The sequence below is a fragment of the Notothenia rossii genome (genome assembly GCF_949606895.1).
Source record: "Notothenia rossii genome assembly, contig: scaffold_86, whole genome shotgun sequence".
Taxonomy (NCBI): domain Eukaryota; kingdom Metazoa; phylum Chordata; class Actinopteri; order Perciformes; family Nototheniidae; genus Notothenia; species Notothenia rossii.
The window spans coordinates 17,501-27,500 of NW_027639715.1; the positions used below are offsets into that span (position 1 = coordinate 17,501).

The 10,000-nt window shown below is 48.5% G+C and overlaps 2 protein-coding genes across 6 annotated transcripts in view; both read right to left on the bottom strand.

The window, feature by feature from the left end:
- apmap (adipocyte plasma membrane associated protein) overlaps positions 1 to 3,587 on the bottom strand; it is a 13,627-nt gene extending 10,040 nt beyond the window's left edge. The window contains exon 1 of the mRNA XM_079695750.1: positions 3,429 to 3,587. Coding sequence (XP_079551876.1) covers positions 3,429 to 3,520 — 92 coding nt within the window. The 5' untranslated portion in view covers positions 3,521 to 3,587. The remainder of the gene's footprint in view (positions 1 to 3,428) is intronic.
- A 1,950-nt stretch (positions 3,588 to 5,537) lies between these two features.
- LOC307027490 (uncharacterized protein) overlaps positions 5,538 to 10,000 on the bottom strand; it is a 4,780-nt gene continuing 317 nt past the window's right edge. Inside the window, exons 1-3 of one of the 5 annotated variants that reach the window (XM_079695745.1) lie at positions 8,096 to 10,000; positions 7,690 to 7,756; positions 5,538 to 7,492 (exon numbers count right to left, since the gene is read on the bottom strand). The exon at positions 8,096 to 10,000 is cut by the window's right edge and continues 317 nt beyond it. In XM_079695745.1, the coding sequence (XP_079551871.1) occupies positions 5,913 to 7,492; positions 7,690 to 7,756; positions 8,096 to 8,209 (1,761 nt within the window). In that variant the 5' untranslated portion in view covers positions 8,210 to 10,000 and the 3' untranslated portion in view covers positions 5,538 to 5,912. Of the gene's footprint in view, positions 7,493 to 7,684; positions 7,757 to 8,095 lie in introns of all 5 variants that reach the window. The other 4 variants (XM_079695746.1, XM_079695747.1, XM_079695748.1 and 1 more) reach the window with 4 other exon arrangements.

The following is a 10,000-nucleotide window of genomic DNA, read 5'->3' on the forward strand; positions in this document are numbered from 1 at the left end:
TGCTAGCTGTGTTGTGGTTCTGTAGGTGATGCTAGCTGTGTTGTGGTTCTGTAGGTGATGCTAGCTGTGTTGTGGTTCTGTAGGTGATGCTAGCTGTGTTGTGGTTCTGTAGGTGATGCTAGCTGTGTTGTGGTTCTGTAGGTGATGCTAGCTGTGTTGTGGTTCTGTAGGTGATGCTAGATGTGTTGTGGTTCTCTCTGTAGGTGATGCTAGCTGTGTTGTGGTTCTGTAGGTGATGCTAGCTGTGTTGTGGTTCTGTAGGTGATGCTAGCTGTGTTGTGGTTCTCTCTGTAGGTGATGCTAGCTGTGTTGTGGTTCTGTAGGTGATGCTAGCTGTGTTGTGGTTCTGTAGGTGATGCTAGCTGTGTTGTGGTTCTGTAGGTGATGCTAGATGTGTTGTGGTTCTGTAGGTGATGCTAGATGTGTTGTGGTTCTGAAGGTGATGCTAGCTGTGTTGTGGTTCTGTAGGTGATGCTAGCTGTGTTGTGGTTCTGTAGGTGATGCTAGCTGTGTTGTGGTTCTGTAGGTGATGCTAGCTGTGTTGTGGTTCTGTAGGTGATGCTAGCTGTGTTGTGGTTCTGTAGGTGATGCTAGCTGTGTTGTGGTTCTGTAGGTGATGCTAGCTGTGTTGTGGTTCTGTAGGTGATGCTAGCTGTGTTGTGGTTCTGTAGGTGATGCTAGATGTGTTGTGGTTCTGTAGGTGATGCTAGCTGTGTTGTGGTTCTGTAGGTGATGCTAGATGTGTTGTGGTTCTGTAGGTGATGCTAGCTGTGTTCTGGTTCTGTAGGTGATGCTAGATGTGTTGTGGTTCTGTAGGTGATGCTAGATGTGTTGTGGTTCTGTAGGTGATGCTAGCTGTGTTGTGGTTCTGTAGGTGATGCTAGCTGTGTTCTGGTTCTGTAGGTGATGCTAGCTGTGTTCTGGTTCTGTAGGTGATGCTAGCTGTGTTCTGGTTCTGTAGGTGATGCTAGATGTGTTGTGGTTCTGTAGGTGATGCTAGCTGTGTTGTGGTTCTGTAGGTGATGCTAGCTGTGTTGTGGTTCTGTAGGTGATGCTAGCTGTGTTGTGGTTCTGTAGGTGATGCTAGCTGTGTTGTGGTTCTGTAGGTGATGCTAGCTGTGTTGTGGTTCTGTAGGTGATGCTAGCTGTGTTGTGGTTCTGTAGGTGATGCTAGATGTGTTGTGGTTCTGTAGGTGATGCTAGATGTGTTGTGGTTCTGTAGGTGATGCTAGATGTGTTGTGGTTCTGTAGGTGATGCTAGCTGTGTTGTGGTTCTGTAGGTGATGCTAGATGTGTTGTGGTTCTGTAGGTGATGCTAGCTGTGTTGTGGTTCTGTAGGTGATGCTAGCTGTGTTGTGGTTCTCTCTGTAGGTGATGCTAGATGTGTTGTGGTTCTGTAGGTGATGCTAGATGTGTTGTGGTTCTGTAGGTGATGCTAGCTGTGTTGTGGTTCTGTAGGTGATGCTAGCTGTGTTGTGGTTCTGTAGGTGATGCTAGATGTGTTGTGGTTCTGTAGGTGATGCTAGATGTGTTGTGGTTCTGTAGGTGATGCTAGCTGTGTTGTGGTTCTGTAGGTGATGCTAGCTGTGTTGTGGTTCTGTAGGTGATGCTAGCTGTGTTGTGGTTCTGTAGGTGATGCTAGCTGTGTTGTGGTTCTGTAGGTGATGCTAGCTGTGTTGTGGTTCTGTAGGTGATGCTAGCTGTGTTGTGGTTCTGTAGGTGATGCTAGCTGTGTTGTGGTTCTGTAGGTGATGCTAGATGTGTTGTGGTTCTCTCTGTAGGTGATGCTAGCTGTGTTGTGGTTCTGTAGGTGATGCTAGCTGTGTTGTGGTTCTGTAGGTGATGCTAGCTGTGTTGTGGTTCTCTCTGTAGGTGATGCTAGCTGTGTTGTGGTTCTGTAGGTGATGCTAGCTGTGTTGTGGTTCTGTAGGTGATGCTAGCTGTGTTGTGGTTCTGTAGGTGATGCTAGATGTGTTGTGGTTCTGTAGGTGATGCTAGATGTGTTGTGGTTCTGTAGGTGATGCTAGCTGTGTTGTGGTTCTGTAGGTGATGCTAGCTGTGTTGTGGTTCTGTAGGTGATGCTAGCTGTGTTGTGGTTCTGTAGGTGATGCTAGCTGTGTTGTGGTTCTGTAGGTGATGCTAGATGTGTTGTGGTTCTGTAGGTGATGCTAGCTGTGTTGTGGTTCTGTAGGTGATGCTAGCTGTGTTCTGGTTCTGTAGGTGATGCTAGCTGTGTTCTGGTTCTGTAGGTGATGCTAGCTGTGTTCTGGTTCTGTAGGTGATGCTAGATGTGTTGTGGTTCTGTAGGTGATGCTAGCTGTGTTGTGGTTCTGTAGGTGATGCTAGCTGTGTTGTGGTTCTGTAGGTGATGCTAGATGTGTTGTGGTTCTGTAGGTGATGCTAGATGTGTTGTGGTTCTGTAGGTGATGCTAGATGTGTTGTGGTTCTGTAGGTGATGCTAGCTGTGTTGTGGTTCTCTCTGTAGGTGATGCTAGCTGTGTTGTGGTTCTGTAGGTGATGCTAGATGTGTTGTGGTTCTGTAGGTGATGCTAGATGTGTTGTGGTTCTGTAGGTGATGCTAGATGTGTTGTGGTTCTCTCTGTAGGTGATGCTAGCTGTGTTGTGGTTCTGTAGGTGATGCTAGATGTGTTGTGGTTCTGTAGGTGATGCTAGATGTGTTGTGGTTCTGTAGGTGATGCTAGATGTGTTGTGGTTCTGTAGGTGATGCTAGCTGTGTTGTGGTTCTCTCTGTAGGTGATGCTAGCTGTGTTGTGGTTCTGTAGGTGATGCTAGCTGTGTTCTGGTTCTGTAGGTGATGCTAGATGTGTTGTGGTTCTGTAGGTGATGCTAGCTGTGTTGTGGTTCTGTAGGTGATGCTAGCTGTGTTCTGGTTCTGTAGGTGATGCTAGCTGTGTTGTGGTTCTGTAGGTGATGCTAGATGTGTTGTGGTTCTGTAGGTGATGCTAGATGTGTTGTGGTTCTGTAGGTGATGCTAGCTGTGTTGTGGTTCTGTAGGTGATGCTAGCTGTGTTGTGGTTCTGTAGGTGATGCTAGATGTGTTGTGGTTCTGTAGGTGATGCTAGATGTGTTGTGGTTCTGTAGGTGATGCTAGATGTGTTGTGGTTCTGTAGGTGATGCTAGATGTGTTGTGGTTCTGTAGGTGATGCTAGATGTGTTGTGGTTCTGTAGGTGATGCTAGCTGTGTTCTGGTTCTGTAGGTGATGCTAGCTGTGTTCTGGTTCTGTGGGTGATGCTAGCTGTGTTGTGTCGTTGTTCTCTCTGTTATTTATTTAGCTTGCATTCTTCTCTAGTTATTTCCCTCATTATTTCAGTATTCCGCTGCGGGACTCGAACCCTCCGGACTCGGCCCGGTCGGCCCAGTCCCCCCTGTCCTCCGGACTCGGCCCAGTCCCCCCGGTTCTCCTCACCCGGTGCCCTTGCGGCGGTGCTCCGGCAGCTCGTCGGTGATGACCTGCGGGCGGTGGACCCTTCGGAACCGCAGCCCCTCCGTCTCGTTCATGATGTTTATCCTCGGAACTGAGAGAGAACCGGAAGATCATCCGAGGACTGACAGCTTCCGGTCTGCGGGACTTCAAAATAAAAGACCTGACGTAAAACGCGTCACTTTGTCTTGGAGGTTAAAACCATAACCGAATGAATGACGTGAAAACATTTGTTAGTTTATTAAATAAATAGATCTTAATTTCTTGAAAATGTGTTTTAAATAAATAAATGCAATGCACCATCTTCGCTGGTTTTAACCATAGACTATAACCTCCAGAGAAAGTGACGCGTTTTACGTCAGGTCTTTTATTTTGAAAAACAGAAGCAGATTTAAATGAGGTTTTCACTTTCTATTTAAAACGTAGGAATACAAAGAAAGGTAAAAGTGTTTATTATTAATTATAATGTATTTATATATTTTTTATGTAAATGTGAAAAATAATAATAATAGAAATAAAATGAGAAAAACATAATAAATAATTAAATATGAGAAAAAAAGCCTTGAAAATACATCTGAATGTTCAAAATATAAAAACATGAGGAAAAGACGAATAAATTAAAACCCAGAGATGATTACAACCATAAAACAATAAAACATTACATCATTAACGTGTCTGTGAGGAAAGAGAAACTGAGGCACGGTAAAGAAGACGTATAACAGACGTTTATTCATGTTTTCATACACAGTTACAGGAGGTCAGGTGAGGAGGTCAGGTGAGGAGGTCAGGTGAGGGGGTCAGGTGAGGAGGTCAGGTGAGGAAGTCAGGTGAGGAGGTCAGGTGAGGAGGTCAGGTGAGGGGGTCAGGTGAGGGGGTCAGGTGAGGAGGTCAGGTGAGGAGGTCAGGTGAGGGGGTCAGGTGAGGGGGTCAGGTGATGAGGTCAGGTGAGGGGGTCAGGTGAGGGGGTCAGGTGATGAGGTCAGGTGTTGAGGTCAGGTGAGGAGGTCAGGTGAGGAGGTCAGGTGAGGAGGTCAGGTGAGGGGGTCAGGTGAGGGGGTCAGGTGATGAGGTCAGGTGTTGAGGTCAGGGGAGGAGGTCAGGTGAGGAGGTCAGGTGAGGAGGTCAGGTGAGGAGGTCAGGTGAGGAGGTCAGGTGAGGGGGTCAGGTGAGGAGGTCAGGTGAGGAGGTCAGGTGAGGGGGTCAGGTGAGGAGGTCAGGTGATGAGGTCAGGTGAGGGGGTCAGGTGAGGAGGTCAGGTGAGGGGGTCAGGTGATGAGGTCAAGTGAGGAGGTCAGGTGAGGGGGTCAGGTGATGAGGTCAGGTGATGAGGTCAGGTGAGGAGGTCAGGTGATGAGGTCAGGTGATGAGGTGATGAGGTCAGGTGTTGAGGTCAGGTGAGGAGGTCAGGTGATGAGGTCAGGTGATGAGGTCAGGTGATGAGGTCAGGTGAGGAGGTCAGGTGATGAGGTGATGAGGTCAGGTGTTGAGGTCAGGTGAGGAGGTCAGGTGATGAGGTCAGGTGATGAGGTCAGGTGAGGAGGTCAGGTGAGGAGGTCAGGTGAGGAGGTCAGGTGATGAGGTGAATTGGTCAGGTGATGAGGTCAGGTGAGGAGGTCAGGTGATGAGGTGATGAGGTCAGGTGATGAGGTGAATTGGTCAGGTGATGAGGTGATGAGGTGAGGAGGTCAGGTGATGAGGTCATGTGATGAGGTCAGTTGAGGAGGTCAGGTGAGGAGGTCAGGTGAGGAGGTCAGGTGAGGAGGTCAGGTGAGGGGGTCAGGTGATGAGGTCAGGTGATGAGGTCAGGTGATGAGGCCATGTGATGAGGTCAGGTGATGAGATCAGGTGATGAGGTCAGGTGATGAGGTCAGGTGAGGAGGTCAGGTGATGAGGTGATGAGGTCAGGTGTTGAGGTCAGGTGAGGAGGTCAGGTGATGAGGTCAGGTGATGAGGTCAGGTGAGGAGGTCAGGTGAGGAGGTCAGGTGAGGAGGTCAGGTGAGGAGGTCAGGTGATGAGGTGAATTGGTCAGGTGATGAGGTCAGGTGAGGAGGTCAGGTGATGAGGTGATGAGGTCAGGTGATGAGGTGAATTGGTCAGGTGATGAGGTGATGAGGTGAGGAGGTCAGGTGATGAGGTCATGTGATGAGGTCAGTTGAGGAGGTCAGGTGAGGAGGTCAGGTGAGGAGGTCAGGTGAGGAGGTCAGGTGAGGGGGTCAGGTGATGAGGTCAGGTGATGAGGTCAGGTGATGAGGCCATGTGATGAGGTCAGGTGATGAGATCAGGTGATGAGGTGAGGAGATCAGGTGAGGAGGTCAGGTGAGGAGGTCATGTGATGAGGTCAGGTGAGGAGGTCATGTGATGAGGTCATTTGATGAGGTCAGGTGATGAGGTCAGGCGATGAGGTCATGTGATGAGGTCATGTGATGAGGTCAGGTGATGAGCTCAGGTGATGAGGTCATGTGATGAGGTCAGGTGATGAGGTCAGCAGGGATGTGATTGGCTGTGGGCTGCAGCTTCTCCCCCCTGTGTGTCAGCTGGTGAGTCTGCAGGTTGCTCTTCTGGCTGAAGCTCCTCCCACAGACCTCACAGCTGAAAGGCTTCTCTCCGCTGTGCGTCAGCTTGTGCCTGACGAGGTTCTGCGACACGCTGAAGCTCCGCCCACACACCTCGCAGACGAAGGGCTTCTCTCCGCTGTGGCTGCGCAGGTGCAGCTGCAGACTGCCTCTGGTGGAGAAGCTGTTCTGACAGGTGGAGCAGCTGAAGGGCTTCCTCTCTGAGTGACTGCGGCGGTGAGAGCGCAGGTAGCTGAGAGAGCTGTAGCTGCGCAGACACACATCGCAGCTGAAGGGCTTAGAGACCAGCGGCTGCGGGTGAGTCTGCAGGTGAGTCTTCAGGGTGCTGCTGTTACTAAAGATCTTCCCACAGTCCTCACAGCTGTGCTCCCCCCCCCTGCTGTGAGTCCTCTGGTGGCGTTTCAGCGCTGCAGTCGAGGAGAAGCTCTTCCCACAGTCTGCGCAGTCGAAGGGTTTATCTCCTCTGTGTCTGCGCTCGTGCTCCTGCAGCCGGCTGCTTAGCCTGAAGCCCCTCCCACAGAGCTCACAGAGGAAGGCAGACCCGCCGCTGTGCACGGCTGCGCGATGCGTCTGCAGGTGAGCCGCCTGCGAGAAGCTGCGGCTGCACACCTGGCAGCTGAAGGAGCGTCGGCCTGAATGGACCAATCGGTGACGCCGCAGGTTGGCCGACACGCTGAAGCTCCTCCCACATGTGTCGCAGCTGAAGGGTTTCTCTCCGCTGTGGCTGCGCAGGTGAGAGGTCAGTGAGCTGCTGCTGGAGAACGTCTTCTCACACTGACTGCAGGCGTACGGTTTCTCCCCGCTGTGGCTGCGCAGGTGAGTCTTCAGACCGCTGTTCTGACTGAAGCTCCTCCCACAGACGCTGCAGGTGAATGGGCGCAGGCCTCGGTGCACGGAGAGCTCGTGAACACTCAGGCTGCGGCGAGTTGTGAAGGGTTTCCTGCAGGTGGAGCAGGAGAAGCTTCTCTCCTGCAGGTGGGGGACAGTGTCTGATTGGCTGCTCTGACCCTCTGCAGACTGCTCTGATTGGTTGTTTCCACATGTTGTAGTGTCTGATTGGCTGCTCGGACAAAGCGCAGTGTCTGATTGGCTGCTTTGACAAAGCACAGTGTCTGATTGGATGCTCTGACAAAGCGCGGCGTCTAATTGGAAGCTCGGACAAAGCGCAGCGTCTGATTGGATGCTCGGACAAAGCGCAGTGTCTGATTGGCTGCTCTGACAAAGCCCACCGTCTGATTGGCTGCTCTGACCCGCTGCAGACTGCTCTGATAGGTTGTTTCCAGATGGTGAAGTGTCTGATTGGCTGCTCTGACAAAGCGCAGTGTCTGATTGGCTGCTTTCACCCGAGGCAGCATCTGATTGGTGGCTCTGATCCGCTGCAGACTGCTCTGATAGGTTGTTTCCACATGTTGCAGCGTCTGATTGGCTGCTCATCTCCAGCTGATCAGAAAGGGGCGGGGCCTGCTGCGTCTCGGCTGCAGAGAGAAACAGGAAGTGGAATTTATTAACACTCACTTAAAAAGCTTCAACAGAATATTAATGAATTATTTGAACCAACTTTAGTTCTGTATTATTATTATTCTGTATGATCATATATTAGTTTTATACTTTACTAATCACTTTGAAACACCTGGAGCGTCCATAATGTTTATTATAATAATAAGAACCTCACTGAGTTTCAGCAGCGCCTTCAGATCCTCCAGCAGGACAACACACAACCTGTCAATCACTGCCAGCAGCTGCCACACACACACACACACACACACACACACACACACACACACACACACACACACACACACACACACACACACACACACACACACACACACACACACACACACACACACACACACACACACACACACACACACACACACACACACACACACACACACACACACACACACACACACACACACACACACAGTTTATAAATAAACGAATCTTTGTATTACAAATATTTGGATAATAAAATAATATTCAGAAAAACATTATGAATAAAGAACAGAAAGTAAAAACTCCTCAGACTGTGAGTTTTCCTTTTTATAAATTAAAGTAGATATAATTAAAATGACCTCAGTTTTCGAGTCTTCTTCTTCTTCTTCTTCTCTTTCTTTGAGTTTCCGGCAGATCTCAGAGCCGGCTGAGAGCCGGAAGTCCTCCAGCAGCTTCTCCACAGAGGACAGCATTTGATCTTGTACTTATTTTAACTTTATTTAAACTTTAAGAAGAAATACAAACCGAAGAGGACCGACTCAATCCGCGGCCATTGCTGCTTCCTAATGTAAGGCAGTGTTTACGGCAGCAGCAGCAGCAGCAGCAGCATGGTTTACGGCAGCAGCAGCAGCAGCAGGGTTATGGCTAGAAAGGATCCGTCTTGTGTAAAACTCTCGCGAGAGTTTGGCTGAATGTCACGTGGCTGAATGTTTACGTTTGGCAGGCAGCCTTTCAGTTACGATTGTTAACATCAGTTGGCCACAGCAAATGATGGTGAGAAGCTAAACTATCTATTAATGATGTCAATGACAGGGAGTGTGATTGTTGAAATAGGGTGTTAGCGGTCTTGCTGTTCAAAGAAGAATGACAAAACTGTAGATCACCAACACTAGGGTTTATTTTTTATTCACAGGCAAGTCAACGTTGTCGCAGTAAAAGTCCCAAGATAGCTCCTGGTGCAATAAAATGTTCCCTTGCAGTGTTTTACTATTATGTCTGATGTTTCTCTATTAATATTGCTGCTGCATTAATGTGTATGTTGCATCATGTTACTGCTGTAGATGTGTTTCCGAGCCGCTCCGATTACAACGAGAGTTACAACGTGACGTCATATTTACACCAGACGGATCCTTTCTAGCCATAACCCTGCCGGCTGGAACCTGAACTAGAACAACAAAACACTAAAAATATAAATACTGATTTTAAATATATGTATATTTTATATTAAATACAACTGTGGATATTTATATTTACACTTTATATATTTATAAAATAGAGACTTAGTTTTCCTGAATCATTCACTTTGGGTTTATTTGAACAGTTACATTGCAGTGTGTGTGTGTGTGTGTGTGTGTGTGTGTGTGTGTGTGTGTGTGTGTGTGTGTGTGTGTGTGTGTGTGTGTGTGTGTGTGTGTGTGTGTGTGTGTGTGTGTGTGTGTGTGTGTGTGTGTGTGTGTGTGTGAGTGAGTGAGTGAGAGGATTTCCTGGAGGATGAGATGAGAATCCTCGAGTCCAGATTAAACTTCATGAGCCGGATAATTAATGTACGTGTGTTTGTATGTGTGTGTTGGAGCGTTAGTTAGTTGGTGTGTGTGTGTGTGTGTGTGTGTGTGTCTGTGTGTGTGTGTGTGTGTGTGTGTGTGTGTGTGTTTGTTAATGACAGCAAACAGATGCTACTCTCATCTAAAGGTCAAGTGGCACTAACAGGAAATCAATCTCAGAACAAACTCCATTAACAGAACCTGGAAACACCCGACATCTTCTTCATCCCCATCATCATCCAAGACCAGCCACACACACACACACACACACACACACACACACACACACACACACACACACACACACACACACACACACACACACACACACACACACACACACACACAGATATAATACAATATATTTATTTAAAGCAGCCCCTCCTCAGTGGACATGCAGTTTTCCTTCTGGCCTCCAGGGGGCGACACATGCTCTCCTGATTTAAATTCTTTAATTTCTTAATTTATTGGGATTTATTTCCTCCTTTTAAGAGAGAGAGAAGCAGCTGGCAGAGAGTCTGAAGAGCGGCTTAACAACAACACTCTCCACGCTGATTGTCGAGGAATTAGGTCACACACACATACACTCACACACACACTGATGGGGGGTAAGTGTGTTGCTGATTGGATCTTAATTGATTTTGCAGATGTTCGGCTGCTTATCGTGAAATTAGGGTTAAAGCTTCAGAGAAAAACACCACAGAAGAAGAAACGCCTCACTCC